General features: G+C 40.2%; 1 protein-coding gene across 1 annotated transcript in view; it reads right to left on the reverse strand.

Annotated features, from left to right (window-relative positions):
• Positions 1-23,953, reverse strand: part of LOC109929875 (potassium channel subfamily T member 2-like) — a 636,785-nt gene that overhangs the window by 225,386 nt on the left and 387,446 nt on the right. Inside the window, exon 19 of the mRNA XM_048602052.1 lies at positions 20,689-20,818. Within this exon, the coding sequence (XP_048458009.1) occupies positions 20,689-20,818 (130 nt within the window). The remainder of the gene's footprint in view (positions 1-20,688; positions 20,819-23,953) is intronic.

A 23,953-nucleotide genomic window follows, 5' to 3' on the forward strand; every position in this document is an offset into this window, starting at 1 on the left:
TCCTGCTTTCTCCCCATAACCTCTGATCCCATTCGCCCCAAGTGCTATATATAGTCACCTCTTGAATACATTCAATGTTTTGGCATCAACTATTTCCTGTGGTAATGAATTCCACAGGCTCACCACTCTTTGGGTGAAGAAATGTCTCATCATCTCTGTCCTAAATCGTCTACGCTGAATCCTCATACTGTGACCCCTGGTTCTGGACACATCCACCATCGGGAACATCCTTATGTGCCCTAAAATTCTATGCACTTTTCAAATTGGAAGATGACTGATATGTCCTCTAGGTTAGGGATCCTGCCTGCTGTCCTTAATTGGATAGTGAGCCCACCCTCTCCTCTAACAATTAATTGGCCTTGTACACCCTAGCTATTAATAGACCACCTCATGGAAAATCACTCAGTGACTATTTTCCACATAGTGTGATTTTCTGACTGACATTTCAGCCTGGATTGGAAGTCTTCAGGGGTGATAAGCTAACCATACAGGGAGTTGTGGTTAATGATTCAGGCAGTAAAGAAAACAATCTTGGTCATGGATTTAATGTGAGAACGGAAGTACAAGTTAATCTTGAGCAGTATGTTACAGTTAGCTTGAGATGACAGCTACAAATTTGATCTAGTCATGACAAGACAGGAATCCTTGCATAGGTGGTTTCTGCCATGAAAAGATTACAACATTTTCAGCTTCCTTCCCTGAACCCAAATCACTGCAAATATAGCTCCTTGTTGAAAACAATGTGAAAGTTTGAGGGAATCGGGTCACAAAAATGCCATAAAAATAGAAAATAATGAAGGAGAAGAATAATTAAAGAATTGAAGGCAGTGTAAAGACTAAAGAGATTGAGCAGAAATTTTATAGATAATATTGTGGACAGGATCCTATGCTAAAAAGGTTTATACTTTGATGTGGTTTCCATTTGCTTGAATGCAATGAAAAAGAAAATTAAGAAATTACTGCCTTTGTTATCTATGATTTAGTAACAGTCTTCCCTTTACTGATTAGCAAAGCAACCTAGGAGCAAGCCTCTTGCTTTTTTAAAAGAAAACTGAGATTTGCAGTGTCTTTTCTTTATCAATAGCTTAATAACATAACATTTGATAAAATAGCTGTAGTTCGGTTGTGATTTCAGGTTTCTGACCCCAGGTTGATAGGAAAATGAGAACCAGATAAAGAAGAAAGCCATCAAATGGGCTTTGACCTTGGGTTGCTCACAGAAACAGAAGCTAATTGGGATGAAACAAGGCAGATCAGTTTTCAGCTGTAGTCAGAACTGGGACAAACTACACAAGTAATTCAGCAGTATTGAGAAGCTGAGTGGTTTCAAACCAGAGCTGACTCGACAATGTACCAGGGTGTTATTGAATGATTGGATGAAGGCCTCCCTAGAGAAGCTATGCATCAGGTTTGTTATAAATTGAGTGTTGTCAGTTCTTGCAGTGACAAGAACTTTTTGGTGGTAATTATAACAGTGGGGGACAAATGGAGTAAGGCAGCTGTCTGAGACCACTTGTTCAAATCATCCATTAGGGAACCGAAGGAACACTTACAGAAGCCAGAGTTGTGAAGGACTCTGGGACTGGACATGGTGCCAAGTGTGTTGGAGTAACTACCAGTAAACCCATCAGATCTACTTGCGTTTAATTAGCTTTTTGAAGCATAACTTATGGTTTCTGTTGATTAATATTTAAGTGTTAGTGCATGTTTATGTTGATTTTGAATTTAAAAATTAAAGTATTGTTAATTGGGTTTTTCTGTTGTCATCACTTGCGAAGTTCAGTTCTTTCATGTTATTCATCTCCACAGATATTATAACAAGCGTCTGACAGTTCTACAGTGCTAGGCAAAGCTGTTGTTACATTTAGATAGTTAATACTATCTGTTGCCATCAAAATCACAGTGGTTTTGTAGACTGAGTAAACAATCTTGTTTACTTTTCACTATCCTGTCTCTTCCATACACTGCTAAAATGCTATAATAATTTGTACATGAAAGATAGAAATGTAAAACAACTTAATCAAATTCTGTACTCCGGGAATTAGTTTGTTTCATAAAATCCCTACAGTGTGGAAACAGTCCCTTTGGCCCAACAAGTCCACACCGACCCTCAGAGCATCCCACCCAGACCCATCCCCCTATAACCCACCTAACCTACACATCCCTGAACACCACGGGCAATTTAGCACAGCCAATCCATCTAGCCTGCACATCTTTGGACTGTGGGAGGAAACCGGACCACCTTGAGGAAACCCACGCAGACACGGGGAGAATGTGCAAACTCCACACAGACAGTCACCCGAGGGTGGAATTGAACCCAGGTCCCCTGGCATTGTGAGGCAGCAGTGCTAACCACTGAGCCACCGTGCCGCCTGTTGAGCCACCATGCTGCCCGTGTTGTAAAGACATGAGGAAATTCAGCAACCTAATGTTAAAATGAAACAACCTGCCATGATGTAAATTAAAATATAATTCAAATCTTCAATTCAAAATCTTAGTCTTTCCCTTTCAGAAGCAGACAAAATAAGAATGCAACCTCTTTCAAATTAAATAACCCACGGTAAATAAGTATTATGATGCCAAATATTTGTAGGATGGTAAGGGCTGATGAAGCAAGAATTTTTAGGAATTCAGATGGTATCATGCAATGTGTAGCTGAAGCTCTTTCCACTTGAGACTTTCTGACCTCTGGTAGAGCTTTATTGAAGTTAGCGGATTCATTTTAATTTTCAGATATTGAGCACTGTACAATGTCAAAATTTGCTGCAGCAAGATAATAAGTAACATCTGTTAGACTTGACCTTTTTCTCCAATTACAATGAAATTTTGAGTCAAAAGTTGTAGAAGGTGTGAGCTGATAATGCCGAGTGAGGAATATCGAGCATTAGGTAGGAGTGAATAGGCTAAGAGACGGTATAAAATTCCTCAACAAATCAGATTGAAGTAATGTGAAATTAACAGAGCAAGGACTGAAGTGGATGGTGAAATAAAGTGGATGAATTTATCATTAAATCAATTACTGAAAAATAGAAGGGGAAACAATAGAGGGGGAAAATGAAAGAAACTAAACACAAATGCAAAATTTATATCTCTAACAAAACCATAAGTTATGAGACTCCACAATTGTAATTGTTTTCAGTCCCAACAGGGTTGACTGACAATAATTAACACTTCATATGTGGTGAAAAAGACTGAAATGAACAAGACTGAACTTTGTGATGATGTTTGTTTACATTTACCTTACAAATATTGCACCTTCACACTGGTCAATTCTTTACAATGATGAGATGTAATTTATGCAAAGCTAACTGCAAGGCAACTCACATCGTGGGAACAGAGATAGCAAGAACTGCTGATACTGGAGTCTTAGGCAACACAGTGTGGAGCTGGAGGAACACAGCAGGCCAGGCAGCATCAGAGGAGCGGGAAAATTGACGTTTCAGGTCGGGACTCTTCTTCAGAAAAAATTGAGTTCTGACCCAAAACGTCAACTTTCCCGCTCCTCTGACGCTGCCTGGTCTGCTGTGCTCCTCCAGCTCCATTCATCTTGGACAGCAAGTTTGGGTTACAGCATCTGCCATTAGCTAATGTTGCTGCAGCATTTCAGCAATAAGAATTATTAAACTCATGAGCACTATTAGCATTGCCATTATTTTGACAACTAATTGTGGCCCAGTTTTCAATGGGACAGCTATATGATAAAACATGAGAACCAGTAAGTTGCGCAAGTTCATCTTCATTGCAGTTTTGACAGTAAATTTATAAAATTAATACAAATACACTGCATAAATATACTGCTCATTGGACTTCACAGTGAACACACATATTCAGCAAGCAACTGAATTGTGCAATACAGGTCAAGTATTTATGGCTAGGATGTTTACTGTGTAATAACAACATGCAAAACCACTGCAGAATTATGCTCAGCAGTCTTAGTTAATAGAGTTCATTTAAGGCATATTATACTAACTGAACCCATACCAACTGTATTATTATTATTAACATTTTTAATCTATTTCTGCAATTATAAGATGCATCTGAAAGTATTTGACCTAGTAACATTCGAACAAGTTGTAATAACCTGTCCCATTTACAACTTCTCAAAAAGATTTCAAGAAGATAACTTCAGCAATACAATGATGTAGTTACTGGATGAAGAGAAATAGAACTAAAAATCAAAATTGCATTGTGTTCAAAACTAAGCCTTTAAAGAACTTCACTTGTTCTTTACTCTGTCCTGACTTGGCTGTGTAACTTTTCAACAAATTCACCTTCCATTTTCTTGATAAGAGGTGAACCATATGACAACCAAATAGGAATCTGGAACTTACTGCATGCAAGGTTGGTAGAGACCGAAACCCCCACAGCATTTAATAAGTATTTAAATAAGCGCTTGCATTATCAGGTATATAAAGCTATGGGCCAAATGCTGGAAAATGGCATTAGAATAGAGGTCTGGTTGTTTTTGATCGCTGTAACTTCAATAAGTCAAGGGGCCTTGTTCTGTGCTGTGGATCTCTATGACATTATAATCATTTCATACATTAAGTCTCATTTTGTGATTATTTCTTTATGCTTATTGTGTAATATCATTACATTTTCCTATTTTGCATATTGTGGAGGATTTGTAACAATCTCCTCCAAACACTTCAGCAGTTTATCACAGTGGCTTGACTCAAACAGCTTTAAAGGCTATAACTGCTTTAGGTATAACAAAATCCCTCACACATATTGCCAATTTCTAACCCATTTCCCATAAAAGTTAGAAATCATTTTGTATTTGTTTGTGAAGCACTTTAAACAATGCATTTAAAGACACCACAGTTTATCAAGTGGCCCCAAGAAGTTCAATGCCTATCATTTTTTCCAATCTTATAGATTGTGATAACGCTTTTCTGAGAAGGAGAATGAAAGGCTATGGGAATACTTTTAGAATAAAGTACTCTCCACTTGTTCGGTTTTTTTTATAAAAACTAACAAAATTGAAGTAGATTTAGAAAGGGTTTTCAATTTAGTGAATTATTCCCCTCCCATGGAGACCTGCCATATTAGATCTCCACTTACACTTGGAATTGCTACATATTATGCCATATGCTCAGAATTGATTTTCCATGGTCTGGACAGAAATTCAAAATGGCAGGTCTCTGCGGGAGGGGAAATGATTCACAAAATATGTACGTCAGCTCTTGAAAACATTTCTTCAGGGCTAAGTCACAAATGTTCCTGAAAACTTAGAGCTGGGATCGTGATGCATACTTAACTCATGCTTATCAGCATAGAGTCAATATTGTGAGTGACTGTGCCTCTTAAAACTAGCCTAAATCGCTTGAAGAGGAGGTGTATTGTGGTAGAAGCAGGTGGTGGGAATCATGCTTGGAGAGAATCGGGGTTAGGAATCAGTGAGGAGTGTCACAACAAGGGAGAGAACAAGGATACAAGGACAGTGAATGCAACTTCAAATGCCACAGCTATTGTTGCATCAGTCACCTCAGACAATCAGCACATTCTCATTACTCACCTATGAATAAGCTGCCAATCAAGATATATATCTAAACAACCACATATATGCTTCACTTCATGTTCAAAGACTGCAAGCCCTAAACACAGATCTCACACGTAATTATGCTGCCAGTTAGTCAACCATAACAACTTCCAGCTAAACAGACTTGGAAATACGCCCTTCTTTCCTGCCAGACAAGGTGGCACACAATTGGAAGTAGAAGATGTTAGCCTTGAGAGGGAGATGCCAAACTAAATGACCTGACTTCCACAGATGAGAAGGGCCATCGAAGATGACAGCATCCTCATACCTGTGCCTCTTTCTTATGTCCCACTTAGCTCTCATCACACATTCTCTTTGAAAATGATGCAAACATACCTTTGCTTTTCTACTCCCTGCTCCATAACCATACCCTTCTGTTCTTTTTTGCCCCTTTCAATTAGCCCAGAAGTATATCTGGCCTGCTGTGGAGGAAAAACAAGAAGAAAGTGATGAAGACGACAAAGAGCAATCACGTGATTGGACCATTGCAGCCACCAGCTCAGTTACTGTTACTGCATGTGTCTGGGATCTGCTTGTCATGAGACACCAGACGCAAATAGACTGCAACAAAAGCTGGGGGCAAGAATAGTACAGGCACTTGCTCACCAAAGGGTGAGTTTGCACACAGGTTCCAATGCAGAGGCCTCACAATTAGCCCATCCTTTCCTGCATGGAAGTGGTGATCAACTGCATTTGCATTTTTGTGACCCAAATGCCTTGGAGATCCAGAAAACTGATCTTGCAGCTTTTATTAAGGTATGAGCACCAGCTACTCAATGTCTGCATGGTGCAGCAAAAACTGAGACTGACATTACATCAACTCCCTTTGTTGCCGTGCTAACTCAGAATGTTCACACGGAAATGGACTTGCAGGATGTCATAGCTGCCCAGTATTGTGCCCTCCAGTAGGTTACTGACTGGCTGACCCAGGGGAGTGACAGGAGCTTCACGGAGCACAAACCTGCTATGTTCTCTCTCAACCCTCCTATCCATCCCATTCTGCTAGTGCTTTCGCTGTTGCTAGTCAGTGCCGACCCAGACTCGTGCCAGCTGTAGACAGGCATTCTAGGCTTAAGCTGCTTAAGGACATCATCCAAGACTAAAGCACGGTCTATTAAAAGTTGGACATTTGCAGCCAGTGGAGAACCAGGACAGGCAAAGGCACAAGGAGGACAACTCTTGTAATTGAAGAGATGCGAAATGACAATGGGTCTTAGACATGTAGACCTTATGAAGATGGGACTACGAATAACAACATTTTGGAGGTCATTTACAGCTGGAATGTTGATAGGATATTAAATATCATCCATCATATGATCAATAGCTGACCCCCATCAACATATTTGTGTGGAAATAGAAACAGTGATGCTGTGGTCACATGACAGAAGCTGGCTAAGACAGTAAATATCTTATTTTCTCAAGAGAGACCAGAAAAAGTCAGTATGGGATATAAGGGTCAAAGGGAAGCCAACTTAGCAGGTAAAAAGGAGGAGCCTAATGAAAGAAAAATCACTGTAGGTAGAGAAGTTAAACTAACTTATTTTTGATGTGGAGATGCCAGTGTTGGACTAGGGTGGACAAGGTTAGAAATCACATGACACCAGGTTATAGTCCAGCAGGTGTATTTGAAAACACAAGTTTTTGGAGCCTCAGAATAGAATGTATCTACAAGTACAAATTCACCCCATAGATTCACGTATGTGTGTGTGTGTGTGCGTGCATGTGTGTGTGAGTGAGATGGGGAGAGAGAGACAGAGAGAGAGAGGGAGAAAGAGTGTATGTGGGGGGGAGAGAGAGTGAGTGTGTCTGTGTGTATGGAAGAGTGTGTGTGCATGTGGGGGGAGTGTGTGTGTATGTGGGGGTGGAAGAATGTGCGTGTGGGGGAGAGAGAGTGACTGTCTGTGTGTATGAGAGAGTGTGTGTGTGTATGTGTGTGTGCGCACGTATGTGGGGAAGAGAAAGTGAGAGTGTGTATGTGTGTAGGAAGGGGGAAGAGTGTGTGTGTGTGCGTGGGTGGGTGGGAGTGGTGGTGGGGAGGTGGGAGTGTGTATGTGAGAGAGTGTATAGGTGGTGGGGTCACCTGCAGTGCAACATGAACCCAAGATCCCAGTTGAGGCTGTCCTTATGGATACCGTACTTGGTTATTAGCCTCTGTTTGGTCACTCTGCATTGTTGTGTATCCTGAAGTTCGCCTTGGAGGACATTTATCCGACAATTCGATGCTGAATGTCTCTCTCTCTCTCTCTCTCTCACACACACACACACATACACACGTCTCACTTTCTCTCCCCCTCATATACGCGTGCCACACAAGTAAATCTATGGGGTGAATTTGTATTTGCAGATACATTCTATTTTTTTCGAAATGCACACAATTTATAGACAGTCAGTCATTGTGGCATTTTGTAAATTCCTACCTTCGAAATAAAACGAGATTAACTCAAAACCAAAACAGAAACAGATTCTAAACAAGTCCTCACACCTAACATCCATCGTCTGACCTAAAATGTCACCTCTTCTTTACACTGATATAAGCTTTAATTCTCTCAGAGCAGTGACTTGAAAGGAATTTGGGGATTTACATATACATATTAATCAATTAAAACCTTCTAACTGATTAAAGATTTAACAGCATCTTACGTTTGTTTAATACATCCTCATCAGTGGTGTGACCCTTTGATTTTTTACTTATAAATTCTGTGTCTGGTACCACCTCACTAACACCTGAAGAAGGAGCAAGGCTGTAAAAGCTTGTGTTTTCAAATAAACCTGTTGGAGTATAACCTGGTGTCAAGTGATTTCTAACTTATTTTTACTGGAATATCAATGCAGGAGCTCATGTACAGATTCAACTGAACCAAAGCTGAAAACCTACTGATGTACATAATAAGCCATTGTAAACTCATCCGCAGAAACTTCCAAACAGCGAACAGAGAGAATATTCGGGGATGCAATGTTTCCACCTACAATCTTGAAGGATCACAATAATAGTGCCTTTTGGACTCCTCCTAAAGATATCTATGCATGCGAAATCTTCAGAAGTTATCTTCACTTATGTATATGCTCTTTTTCATTCATTCAGGGGTTATGCTCATCTCTAATAGTACTTGAGAAGTGGGTGCGCTGCTTTCTTTAACTAGTCAAATTGGAGAAGGTACACCAAAGTTGTTGTTTGGGAGGAGCATTAGGAATTTGACCCAGCGACAGTGATGGAAAGGTGAGTTACAAGTCTGGATGGTATGTGACTTGGAAGGGACCTCGTAAGCAACACTGTTTCAATGTATCTCCAGCCCTTGCTTTCTAGGTTCTGGAGGTCTTGGGTTTGGAAGGTGTCATCAAAGGAGTTTTCAGAATTTCTTGTAGATGGTATAAGCTACTGCCGCTGAGCATCAATGGTGGAGAGAGTGAACATTTGTGGATGCGGTGCCAATTTAGTGGCCTGCTTTGTCCTGAATGGTGTCATGCTTCTTGAGTGTTGTTGGAGTTGCACTCATCCAGACAGGTGGGAATATTCCATTACACTACTGACTTGTGCTCTGCAAACAGTGACAGGCTTTGTGGAATCGGGGGTGCAAGATTCCTAGCCACTGACCTGTTCAATGGTAAAAAAAAACAATCCAGTATAGGCAGAAAGGTGGGGCTATTTTCTTTTGCCTGCATATCCTCACTTGCTGGAGGTCATCTGGTACACATTCTGGTCCATGGTAATCCACAATGTTGATAGTGGGAGAATTCAATTATGGCAATGCCTTTGAATGTCAAAGGTGAGGTTCATTATTTTTGGAGATGGCCATTGCCTAGGACTTGTGTGATGCAAATATTACTTTCAATTTTCCAGCTCAAGCCTTGATATTGTCCAGGTCTTTTGGACATTGTCTGCTTCAGTATTTGATTAATCTCAAACATTGCTGAACACTGTCCAGTAATCAGTTAACATCCCTACTTCTGGCCTTATGATAGAGGGAAGGTCATTGACAAAGCAGCTAAAGATGTTGGGCCAAGGATACTACCTTGAAGAACTCCGACAGAGATGTCCTGGAATTGAGATGACAGACCTCCAACAACCACAACCATCTACCTTTCTGTTGTATATGACCCATTTGTGTGCATCTACAAATAAGAAGTTGGTTGCAATTAAACCCTTATCATTTATTTCAATTTAACACTCCAAAAACACACTTTTGTGTCCATTCATAAAAGTCACAGCACTCAGGAGATTAAATTCCTTCTTGAAACTATATCATGTTGCAAATAGCGAGATGGGTAATTGAGGGAAATTATTCCAAGCTCCTCCACTATCTGTAACAAGAGATAAAGAAAGGCAGAGCTATGAAGGGACTCAAACACAAGGATAAGAATTTCAAGATTTAAGCATTGGACAGATCAGGAGCAATATAATTAGGTGAGCACGGAAGTAATGGATGAATAGAACTTAATGAGAAGCAGGCTATGACTGTCAGAAGTTTAGATGAGCCTGAGTTTATGGAGGGTGTAAAATGGGAGGCTGGGAGTCATCAAGAATTGAGGTAAGAGAAGCATGGAGAAGGGTTTCAGCAGCAGATAGACTGAGGTGGAGGTAGAAATGGTAACGCTATGGAGGTGAAAATAGGCCATGTTGGTGATGAGTTGGATATAAAATATAAATAAATAAGAAATTGGACAAGGAGTATGAGCAGGATCATATAGGATTGTGCTTTGTAACTAAATGCAACCACCTTTGGCTTCAACTCCACTTTCCCACACCATCCCCAAATTCCTTGATTCTCTGAAACACCAGAAATTTGTCTCCCTCTATTCAGTAATGGAGCATCCACAGCTTCAGGGTAGAGAATTCCGAAATTTCATAAACCTTGGAGTGAAAAAATTTCCCCTCAACTCAGTCTGAAATGGTCAACCATTATCCTAATGGTGTTTCTCCACGCTCTAGATCCCCTGAAGAAGTGAAAATCATGTCTTATTCTTTTAAATTTTGAATATTGTAAGCTAAATGTACTCAGACTCTATTCAGGGCACAACCCTGTAATCGCAACAACTAATCTTGTGAGCATCCAGTGCACAGGTACATCCTTACTTAAATGTCAAGCTACAACAACATACGTTATTCCAGGCATTAGCTCACCAAAACTCTGTGCCATCATTGTTTATTTTTGTCCTTCTCCTGAGCTGCCCAGCATCACAGATGTTGGTATTGAACCAACTTGATTCATTCCACGTGATTTCATGAAATAGAGTCACTGAGTCCTACAGCATGGAAACAGACCCTTCGGTCTGACCAGTCCATGCCAACCATAACCCCCAACTAAACTAGTCCCACCTGCCTGCACCAGGCCCATATCCCTGCTTTTCTTATTCATGCACTTATCCAAATGTCTTTTAAACACTGTAACTGCACCCGCATCCATCACTTGATCTGGAAGTTCATTCCACACATGAACCACCCTCTGTGTAAAAAGGTTCCCCTCATGTCTTTTCAAAATCTTTCTCCTCTCACCTTAAAATTACGTTCCCTAGTCTTGAAATCCCCCACCTTCTCTATACCCTTCATGATTTTATAAGCTTCTATAAAGTCACCCCTCAACCTCCTATGCTCCAGTGAAAGAAGTTCCAGCCTATCCGGCCTCTCCTTATAGCTCAAACCCTCCATTCCCAGCAATATCCTTGTAAATCTTTTCTGAATTCTCTCAAGCTTAATAAGATCCTTCCTATGATAGGGCGACCAGAACTGCACACAGTACTCCAGAAGAGGCCTCACCAACATCCTGAATAACCTCAACATGACGTCCCAACTTCTATACTCAAAGGTCTGAACAACGAAGGCAAGCGTGCTACATGCCTTTTTAACCACCCTTTCTACATGTGATGCAAACTTCAAAGAATTATGTACCTGAACCCCTAGGTCTCTCTATTCTACAACACTACCCAATACCCTGCTTTTACAAGACCTGCCTTTGTTTGTTTTACCAAAATGCAATACCTTAAATTTATCCAAATTAAATTCCATCTGCCATTCCTCAGCCCATTGACCTAATTGATCAAGATCTCAAGATTGAGTGGTTGAATACATTGGGTACTTCAAAGGTTGTGGGTTCTCACTACATTCCAGCAATAATGTTGAAGACTTGTGCTCAGAGCTAACCATATCATAGCCATCCTATTTCAATACAGCTACAATTCGAGGTATTCTCCAGTCATTGTGGAAAATTGCCCAGGTCTGCATTGCCAGACAAAGCCCAATAAATTTAACCCAGTCAATTATCACCCTGTCAATCTCCTCTTGACCATCAGCAAACTAATGTAATGAGTCATCAATAGTGTTATCAAACAGACTTGCAAAGGAATAACTTTCTCACTGGCACTCCGTTTGGTTACAACATAAACAAGGAGCCGGAATAGGCCGTTCTGCCCCTTGAGCCTGTTCTGCTATTCAATAAATCATAGCTGTTCTGATTGTAACGTCAAGCCCATATTCCCACAGCACGCTGATAACATTTCAGCTCCTTGCTGAATAAGAGTCTATCCACCTCTACCCTTAAAAATACTGAAGGACCATCCCTCCATCATCTTTTCAAGCGGAGTTCCAAGGACTCGGGACGAAGATTAATCTTTCTTATGGCATCTCTGTTTTAAATTGGACATCTCCTGATTTTTAAACTGTAACCCTCAGTTCGTGATTCTACAGTACAAGGAAACACCTGCATTTGCACAATCCCTCAGCATCTTATATGTTTCAATTAAGTAACCTCTCATTCATCTAACCTCTGATGGATAGAAGTCTGGCCTGTCCAACCTTTCCTCAAAAGACAACCTGCTCATTTAAGCTATTAGTCTGAAATGCCAGGGCTATTTAGCTCCTGATTTCATCACAGCCTTGGTCCAAATATAATCCAAAGAGCTGAACTCCAGAGGTGAGTTTGCAGTGACTACCCTTGGCATCAAGGCAGCATTTCACCAGGTGTGTCTTCAAGGACTTCTAGTAAAACAGGAGTCAATGGGAATCAAGGGGGAAACTCACTGCTGGTTGGAGTCATACATAGCACAAAGGAAGATGACTGTGGTGGTTGGAGGTCAAGGATCTCAGCTCCAGCCTGCTTTATGAGCACCCGTTCATCACCCCTATCATTCACTCTCATCGACCGCAGCATGCACCATCTACAAGATGCATTGCAGTAGCTCACCAAGGCTCATTCGATAGTATCTTCCAAACCTTCAACATCTACCACTTAAAGGAACAATGCTAGTGGATGCTTGGAAATACCACCGCCTGCAGGTTCTCCTCTATGGCACACACCATCATGACTCAGAACTGTATTACCAATCCTTCACTGTTACTGGATCAAACTCCCTTCCCAACAGCATTGTGGGTGTCCTGACACTCCAAGGATTACAGGAGGTTAAGTAAGCAGCTCACCACAACCTTGTCCAGGGCAATTAGAGCTGAGTAATAAAAATCAGCCGAGCCAGTGTTGTCCAAATCCCGTGAACAATTTTTAAAAAATTCTAATCCCGTAGCAAAAAAAGATCAACAAGCAATTTCCCTTCCTAATTGTTTGCTGCACCTGCAGGCTAATGTCACAGAAAATCAAAATTGACAAGTTTTGTGTCTTTTCAAAACATTTTGTTTCCCTATTTTTACTCTCATGAATAATCATCCTACACTTCACCAAAACATATTCCCTCTGCCACCTTGTCACTCACTCACTTAACTTGTCTATATGTCTTTGCAGCCTCAAACACTCTGCTCAGCAGCTTGCAGTTCTTCCCCACACACAAACTGAGATACCTTACCCTCTGTCTCCTTGGCAAGGTCTGTGGTGTTGTTTGCAATTTTTATTTTAATTTAACCTTTTTTTTTTAAATCAACCTGTTGAGAAATATTATCATAACACCCCTGGATCAGGTGTGACTTGGAAATGGCAGAAGCCCCAACACCCATCCCAGTTTTGCAGTTTTAGGAGGAAACTGTAAGATCTAGCAGGAATCATTCAGAATCAGAACTACACAGCTTATTAAAACATGGGCTCCTTCATTCTGGAATCTTTCTACTGGTATATGGATACGGTAGCCTTAAGTGGGCAAAACATACAGTGCAATTTTTAAAGCACTACAGCTGTGACACACTTTAATTATTAAAGCCTGTCTTCTTGAAAATGTCCCATCTATCCCTATTCTTCATGTTGATTAACTAATCCTCTCAGCATGCTAATGTATAACCTCTAACTCCATGAGTCCTTTGTTTTTGTATTACACTTTTGTGTGGCACATTAGTGAACTCCTTTTGGAAATCCACATTACCTGACCTCTCAGACACATTCTTAAAAATTCCCACAAATTTGTCAAACAGGATTTTCCTTTTTAAGGAGCTTTCTCAGCTATTTCAAATTGCCTTGACAGTGGTTGATTACTTGATTTTCTCAGTGGTTTGCTAAGACTTCCTTAAAAATAGATAGAAGCACATTCCCAATGACACATTAGCCCGACTGGTGTACAGTTTCTGATTTACGTTATCTCTCCTTTCTTGAATAGCATTGCTGCATTTTCTAACTTCCAAACTGCTGGGAGTATTCCAGAATCCAGAAAATTGGAAAATTATAAGCAGTGCATCTGATACGAGGTCAATCTCATCATATGGGAGGCTGAGATTGCGAATAGACTTCTAACACATCTTAATCACTTAAGTTGTGAGATCATTTGTATAAGCAGCAGTTACTTCAGTGAGGCAGCTGTTCAATGTTCAGAACTGAGCGAAACTTTGTTCTTATGGCTGTCTGCCAAACTCCCAAAGGTCAATTTGCAGATTGGGATATGGTGGGGGCTGGCAGATGGGCCCCGTAGTTTCAATCACTATGATAAATGAATGAAGAACACACATTCCAACTTCACACAAAAATCAAGGCAATAGATGTACATTTAAGCTTGTTTTTTTTTTCTCAAACAAAAAAAGGGAGAAAGCAACTCAGTGTATTTAAGTAATATATTTGTTCTCAAATTACAAGGGCTCGATTTTAAAAATGTAGCAATCGCTAAAATACCATTTGAAAATAATTATGTTTACATTTACTGCAAACTTTCATATAAACCATATTATTTTATCATCAATCTTACATTATTTTATATTCAACTAAACATTATTTTATGACTCAACTGAGCCAGTAATCAAATTAAAGATTGCTTGATTGTAAGTGAATATCAGTGAAAATTTCAAGAAGACAGTTCACTCCAGTTTTAGCATCTGTTTCAGTGTTGGTCCCCAGCCCCATTAAGGTTAGGAGAAAAATCGAGGTTTGTGAAAATGACTGAAAGGTATGTTGCCACTGTCCTTCATTAACTCTACAACCAGGTGTTTTTTTCCTTTCTATTAACAATTAAGTTTTAAGTTTATAGAAACTGAACATGAATTACTATTTTCGCAAGGGATTTAGGACCAGAATAAAGCATTGTTAATGAGAGCATTTTTTATGAATAGCAAGCTCTAATGATAACCAGAAGAAATCTTAAAGTATTTCAGTAAATTTCACAGTTACAGAAGTAAAATTGGTCTCAGGACATCTGCATGATGGAAGGCTGTCTGGCCAAAAACAGTTTCCCTCATGACTTGAAGGAGGGACGATGACATCATAGCACATTAAACACATTCATTGAAATCACTGGCTGTTCTCATTCAGAGAGGTATTTATAGTGCACATAGATTTATCAAAAATGGGTTAAATATTTAATTTCCTGATTGCTCTGTTGGATTTCTAAGCAGTACTGCCTTGCAGCAGATGGCTATCGTGGGGAAGCTAATGAAGAAAACATGTCATTTTTAGAAACATGATAAGGAAACTCATAGACAGGTGGTCTTGAGGATTTACCCTCTTTGTGCTTTAATCTAAGATGTTTTTATGCATTGAATGTTAAATTGCAAGATTAAAGCCCCTAGATTTTCACAATGCTAAGACAGATGGCCTGAAAGTCTATGGTCTCTAAAGAGCCATGAGTAAAATGAGCTTGTTCAGTCATAACTTAATGACTCATCTTAAAGCACTGTATACAATCTGCCAAGCCCTGCAGTAATTGCCATGCTTTTTCTCACATAAATCATAAGAATATAGCATTTGGGAAACATAAAATCTGCACTTAGCACAGTGAGTGTTTTTCTCATTCTTTGGTTGAGGAGCATTACTGGGACAACGTGAGGAGGGCCTTGGACTCCACATGACCTGTGGCAGAACATAATTCAATTTGGTAACCAAAAGTGTATAATTAAAAGTAATTCTGATTAGCAGTGAGATAAATTAAAATATCCAGTGAAATAAATCATTTTCTAATTTGTATTAAATCCAGCACCAATTTAACAAAAATAAAACTACCCTCTGGAGATGTAATGAAAAACGTTTAGTTCCTGTTAATAACAAAAATTATTCAATTTAATTTGGAGAAAATGTAATTCTGTTAAGTACTGTTTCTTACTAACAGATTTCTTTTTATCATGATTTTCCTTTTCTGTTTCTGAAGCTGGAATTTTATTTAATCTAACCATTCAGGAGTGTTAAATTACACATATTTATTTGCTATCTGGAAACAGTAAAGAATAATTAAACCTGCTTAACCAGAGCAGTAATCGTATTAATCAGAAGCAGACAGTAAGAACAAGTGAAGGTGAAAAAGGAAACCCTGTAAGACTTGTAAGGGATTTTTTAATTGTTGAAATAGTTATGCAAAAACAACTCTACAATAAAAGGTAAGGTTACCATAGTTTTACCAGACCATAACGTCACTCACTCATTGAAGAAGCGACTGGTGCTGGTTTAATCTGAGACATACCTCAGGTATGGGGAAGAGGTTGAGAAGGAGAATCCTTCAATGGTAACCTCAACCAGTGTGGGAATTGAACCCATGTTTCTACAGTATTGATTCCATTTTAAAAGGTTGAAGATACAACTTGAATTTAATCCTGAAGAGGGATTTATGGTGAACATACGAAACATTGGGTGGGGTTGTCTTATGAGAGAAGGTACAGATGTGGGTCTATGGTTTAGCGACATCTTTGTGTTCTTTCACTTCTAATTTCTTAGTCTCTATCTAAATGAAGCACGGTATTAAATAAGTATCGGATATGGAGCAAATAAATTAGATGTAATTAAGCTTTAAGGAGAAATTATTCACTGTGCATTGGGATTAAAGACTTTTCTGAGAAGCCATGGAGATATACCAACAACGTACAGTTCTCCAAGATGGTAGCTTTCTTATCACTGACTTTTAGCTAAACTGAATCACGAAACATATTAGCACAGGGATTGTGCTGGGCGGATAACACGAAACATCAGTAGTGGTGAACTGCTATTGTCCTGGTTGTAGCGAAGTGCACAGTTCTATATCTCCCAGGCCGATATTCAGCTCCATACTCTCTAAATGTATATCTATGTCCTATAAGTATGGTATGTTGTGGACTTAATGAAATTCAAATGCATGGAAATAAGACAGTCACCACTAAATGGTGAGAATCTGAAATGGTATTTAAAGCTTAAGGGGAAAACTGCAACAATTTTTCTCAATGTTGAGATTCTGAATTTTACATTCTCTCCATATTTTCCCACCTTTCTCACGTTGCACCAGGGAAGCAGAAATTCTACCCAATGTTGTGACTTGATCATGTCTGGTGGATGGGGTGACGCAGAGAAAGGATGTCCTCTTGCTGGGAGGGCCAGCAGAGAAGGCCATGCTCTGGCAGCCTGTTTGGAGATCACCAACGAGGTTGGTGTTGTGTCCATGCTCTGGAGGAATGGCCAGCCGTGCCCCAAGGAGGTCACTGACCTTCTCTGCTCCACTGGGGTAAGTGCCCATTCTTCCCTCTGCTATCTCACCTTTACTCTATCTCTGCCACTGTTCCCACCTCCCATCCAGGTTCATGCTCTGCCAATTTCATTATTACATGCAATATCTTCCCTCACTTGCTCTATTTCACCTCATTCCCACCCAACAACACCGCGAATACTGCATGGTATCTGCACTGCCTACTCACTCAGAGTCATAGAACTCATCCATGCCAACCAGATATCTCAATCTGACCTAGTGCCATTTGCCAGATTGCGTTGTCCCTCAGATCAACTCACCACTAAGACCAGCTGAACCAGCTGTGTCAACAACTTTCACTTCACTTAATTCCTCCCTATCTCTCATTCCAGTAGAAGACATTCCAAAATACACCAGAGGGAGGCAGGATCGAGGGACGCCAGACAATACGCTCTGCACCCAATAAGGACAAAATCCTGCCCCTCACATTACAAGATGTGGATCACTTCCTGTGGGCATGCGGAAACATTCACGTTCTGCCAACCTACCAACTGCTGCACTTCATTCACTCTGCTGCGATGCTCGCATTAACATTTTATCAGTATCCAGCCACCGATCATGGCAGCTTCTCTCGCTCATTTCTTACAGATGCCCCATGATCCCAGCAGAGAAATGGGCTGCTGCATCAGTAGGTGCCTCTCAACCTCTGAGTAAGAAAATATTGAGGCAGCAGAGGAAACTTTGGAAAGGCTGCCTCTGACAACACCCCCATCCCCAGCTCAGATACTGACATCTCAGTTGGAACATTGAGTATAGAAAGTGTGGGACCACAATCCAGCAAGGGTCTCACTGCGTGAGCTCCACAACCGCTGATGAAATAATGGTCCAGGCTGCTGGCATGTGAAGGGCTGGCAGAAACCAGGCTCCTGCTCAGGCTCAGGCACAGGCAGGAGAGGACCTTCCATATTTGCAGAGAGACGTATTTGAAATAATCAATCATTTTAATAGATTTGTACATAATTGAACTGAAGGGGCATATAGGGAGGATGTTATTTTGTCTGTGCCAAATTTTTCCTGGAGGAATCCAACACTAATTCCAACACTCATCCACAAATCTGTCATTAGGCAGATTAGTACCACAATGCAAAGTGAATGCTCGAAAACAAAATTTCCATTCTCAACTTCTGCATCAAAAAAATGGCAATCCACTTGTCCAGGAAATTATCAATGTCACTCTGCAACTCTGCACGTGCAAGCAGCGAGCTCAATTTTATGGGCAAACAATGAGCCAGAGGCATGGGGAAGGCTGCACTGGCTACATGGCAGAAGGCCAGGTGGATTTGGTGTCCATCGTGCAGTTCATAAGTTGCTATTGGGACTTCCATCACTTTACAGGGTGGGTGTGTGTCTCTGGGAGCTGCTGCTCCTTAGTCCCAGCAGTGCCACTGAGAACAGTGGTCATTGCTAAGACTGCACATTGCCAAAAAGAACACTGATGTAAGTTGCACTTGTAGACAAGCTAAGTGGGATCGGGTACCTTGGGATCTGGGGTAGTGGTTCGTGAAAGCAATAACTTTTAAAGGTGGCAGCGGTGGGGTGGCATGCATTTCATCTGGATGGACCCTCTGTGAACCACACAGAGTTTTCATTGAGGAGGAACAAAGAGCGCATAGCTTCCCGCCCTCATGCCACCAACCAGAAGCCAAAGAAAAGCTGGCAAAGTTCACCAGCTGGTCTGTCTACATGGCAGAGGGCTCGGCCAGCGATGGTAAAATGCCAGCGGTGGACAGGCAAAGTAAAGTCCCTGTTGTCCCAGAGGACCACAGGGCCTCTCCCTCATCAAAGAGAGTTGACTGGTGGTGGTTTAACCTGAGGGTCACAGGCCTCATCACAACCTCAGCCGGTATGGGAATCTAAGCAACACTGCTGGCATCACTGCGCATCACAAATCAACCATCCAACCAATTGAGCTAGCTGACCTCCCAAACTGGATGAATCAACCTGTTAATTGGACCGGCAGAGCTGGTCTCTAGAGGGACAATCATCCTCCACATTCACCACCGCTGGTAGAATGGAAGATAACAAGAACTCCAGCTGTCCCCACTACCTGGCTCTGCTTCTACACACCTCACCGAACAAAGTCTGTAGATCTCCAAAATTCTTCTCCGTGGGTAGATTATTTTAAAATTTAATGAAAGTTAGTATTTGACTCAATTGGAAGCCGTCAAAAATAAAATTTAACTGCCAGAAACATCAATTAATGAAATGAGACTGTTAAAAGAAACAGATTTGCAGTGCCATTGTATTGCACAGAGTATAACATCAAACCAATGGGACAGCTTCCTGGAATGGAAGACTTTGGTATATTCAAGAATCAAACTGAGAAATGTTGCCAAGTTACACTGCCCAAACTACATCAACGTACACCCAAAAATGCTTTGCATCCATTCAACGGTAGCAATTAAACAGTGGTACAAATCTTTGCAGAATCTTTTCCATTAATAACAATAGATTTTAGATCTGGTCTTGATTAATCATTGTAGTGATTGCTATGTTGTAGGCTAATGTATTGCATCTGGACGCAAACCTTCAAGGTAATCTCATCAAAATTGTTAGCTGAAACTAATAGTTGTAATTCATGCTGCCCATATTGTTATCTCTGAACAATCATCACATAGATTAACATGCCAAAGATCCTGGGTTAGAGAAAAGATACAAGTCAGCAGGAATACCATTGTGTGAACAAGGGCTAGGGTTCTGCTGCAGAATTTTCCCAGTAATAAACAGTTAACTTTAGGGTACACTGAAGAAGCATCTAATGTCCAAGTGACAGAATCACACAAGGGACAACATTCAAATAGGGTGGCAATTTTAGCAGAAAGCAGTACTTTATACTCAATATCAGCTCAAATTGATTTTTTTTATTATCCAAATATATTTATTGATTTGATTCTTTTCCCATTCAACCCGAAATTTGCTTTAATTAATTTCATATTAATAATAACAAATTTCATATTTGCTGCTAATGTGCATTAAGTACAATTATTAGTGTAGAATTAAACTTATTGTACCATTGAACTGAAAACAGAACAAAATCGCAGACCAAGTCAGGTAGTATCTGAAGTGTCAACCTGAAACTGTAACCCATCTTTTTCCATTTTAGATTGTAACATAACCTCTGTGCACCTCCAGAACCTTTATTTTGGTATTTGGTTTCTGAGCATTTGGAGTTTTTTCAGCCTATTTTGGTACCAGTGCATCTATAGCGAACAAATAATGGGTTGTTGCTTTGAATGTTAGAAGACTTAGGTACTTCACAATACTACCATTAAAAGTTAAGACTACAACCTTTTATGTAGTGATGTAACACTCACCTAAATAGCGTTTGCACATTTACAATCGTTTTGGCATCTGCCATGTAATCTTCCTCAGCACTCATTGTGCTTTCTTTGTCTACCACAACCATATTGGCAGCAAATGTCACTCCACATCTTAGTAGATCATCTAGGCTTTTGGACAAGAAACAGGGTAAATTAATGCAACTTATCAACAGTCTCTGGATGTATCATGAATTAAAATGCAACAGAATGCCCTAGAGCTATATAAAGTCAATACTTTAAGGTTAACAATTAATCCAAAGTTATTGAGACAATGTTTGTACAATTCTTATCAACATTTAAAACAAAGATGTACTGATAGGATGTCAGAGCAATTCTGGCATTGATTTGGAATTTGCAGCAGCAATAACAGTGAGGCTCCCAGTCTCCACCGTTATTACTGAGCAAAATTGATGGCAATTTCTGAGGTCAGCACATGCACAGTTAAACACCAAAATTTAAGAATTGGTTACAGAGCGTACATTTGCAATCTTTGCACACATAATCAATTAAATTAATTGCTTTATCATGAATTTCAACTATTTGCACATTATTATAGCTGGACAGAGCAATTATTAAGTTAACCCTTGTTCAAACAGAAGTAGCTGTTTTTAAACAGTGCACAAACTCATAATTTCTCCTGAACAACCTTATGGCCCTGAAAAATAAATTCATAAGTATGAACGTTTATTTTCCTAGACCAGCACGTAAACATTGTAAATTTTAAATATTCTGTAAATGTTCTCTAAAGTCCGATATTTACATTTCATCTTTAATTTTCTAAGTCCAAAGATTTAATCTGCGTTCTGTCCAATGGTTTAAAAGTGATTTGTACACCCTGCTTTTTTACATCCACTTTGCTATCTGTGAAAATGCTTCAGTATTGATTAGTCGATTAGCATGCCTTCATTGCTGGAAGTTACAAAATTTCTATCGAAAGCATCAAATTGACATTGATACTGAAAAAGCAAGTTCGTGCTGCAGAGTTTGCTAAACTTTTGAGGGCAGTTTTCTTCAGCGTCCTTGTCCCTTTGCTACTAACCGTAAAAACTGAACCATTCTGTTAAATCTCTGATAAAAGTGGCATTTTTTTCTCGCTTTTTTCCTGCACACCAATTGACGGTTGAAAGTCAAGTTTTCCATCATTGTTTTAATTGAAAACAATGTCAAAATGTAAGCTTTTTTTTACACACAAACAAACATTGCACAACAACTCACTAATTAACAACCGTCAAAAACAGTAGAAAGACTCATCAAGTTAGTCAACATCTGTGGAGAGAACAGACTGGTTAACGTTTTTAAGACATAATTTAAGACTGTGCAAGCAAAGATTCAAGTGGACTAGGGTTAATCTGGAGGCATTTGGTCCTTCGATCTGATTTTGATGCTTCATGAGAAAGGGGAGAACATAATGGGGCAGATTTGAACTATTGTCTCTCCACCTGCACAGTGAGTCATTTTGCTATCATGCCATGCTGAGGTGACAGGTGCCAAAGTGTAACTTTCCAATACCAGATCAACACAATATCGGACATCTTCAAGGCTAGAAGGTGATATCAATTTCAAAGGAGTCAGAGATCAAAGGCAGCAGTGGCTGACACAGAAACAGTAATGTCCCCTTTGCCCCGCAAACCTAAGAGCAAAAAAAATAGCCTACATCTTTAGTCCACTTCCCTTGAACAACTGGGAATGGTGGACAGCGAGTTACAATGCATTTCAGATCAGTTGGCTCGCAAGTAGCAATGGACATTGCGTACATCATAGGACTTCAACTTCCTTATCAAAACAACCTACCATCTGAAACAGTTGGGCTTTTTAAATAAGTTAGCAGCCAGCTCAAAGTAGCAGCAGGTAACTATATGTCGGTCCCTATAATTTTTGTGGCACTAATGTCCTAGTTTCAATCAATGGAGCCAGCTAAAATCTTGCCTGGTAACTTAGAGCATTACAGAAGCAATGTCACATCAATTCGCTTTTTGTTATACTATTACTTTTCTTTGAATCCATGTTCGGTGAAGTCGATGGATGTGTTAATCAAGCAAAATTTGATAAAAGGGAAAACTTGAAAATCAACAATGGTCAGAGATCCTTGTACATTTTTCAAAGCGCTATTGAGAATAAATAAAACTAAAGCAGTACTCAAGCGCAATCACAATTATACAAAACATAACTTGCCTACACCAGGTAATGTAAAATTAAATTTCCTAGTATTCTCTATATTTTAACAAATTAAATGCTAATTATAGAAAATCACTGGGGGACTCATAACTAATAACTGAAAATCAATAATTCTTACGATGCTGCTTGGCCTGCTGTGTTCATCCAGCCCTGCACCTTGTTGTCTCGGATTCTCCACCATCTGCAGCTCCTACTATCTCTAATTCTTACAAAATGTTGTGTTTTAAAAGTCAAGAAATAACTTAAAAATTGGACTTTTCCCAAATTTGTGCAGTAATGTAACCTGCCCTGAAAAAACTTTGATTCTAAAAGCTTGATTCATCTGGGCAATATTCGGTTCTGTGGGCCAATTATCAATTTATTTGACCACTGTTGGCTTTTCCTGTGTTGCTAAACTTCTGTAACAAGAGATCAATCCAAAATCACTGAAAAAAAAACCCAAGCTTTTTTATAGCTGGGAAAACCAGCCTTTACCTTAAAATCTACTTAATTTGTCACTTATTGTCAGCTTCTAAAATGGGATGTTAATTATTGAGACAACAAGGTGTAGAGCTGGATGAACACAGCAGGCCAAGCAGCATCATAGGAGCAGAGAGGTTGACGTTTCGGACCTAGACCCTTCATCAGAAAAGGGGGAGGGGAAGGGGGTTCTGAAATAAATAGGGAGAGAGGGGGAGGCGGATAGAAGATGGATAGAGGAGAGGATAGGTGGAGAGGAAACAAACAGGTCGAAGAGGCGGGGATGGAGCCAGTAAAGGTGAGTGTAGGTGGGGAGTTAGGGAGGGGATAGGTCAGTCCAGGGAGGACGGACAGGTCAAGGGGGCGGGATGAGGTTAGTCGGTAGGAGATGGAGGTGCGGCTTGAGGTGGGAGGAGGGGATAGGTGGGAGGAAGAACAGGTTAGGGAGGCAGGGATGAGCTGGACTGGTTTTGGGATGCAGTAGGGGGAGCGGAGATTTTGAAACTTGTGAAATCCACATTGATACCATTGGGCTGCAGGGTTCCCAAGAGGAATATGAGTTGCTGTTCCTGCAACCTTCGGGTGGCATTGTTGTGGCACTGCAGGAGGCCCAGGATGGACATGT

Source organism: Rhincodon typus, chromosome 10, assembly GCF_021869965.1.
Source record: "Rhincodon typus isolate 14 chromosome 10, sRhiTyp1.1, whole genome shotgun sequence".
NCBI lineage: Eukaryota > Metazoa > Chordata > Chondrichthyes > Orectolobiformes > Rhincodontidae > Rhincodon > Rhincodon typus.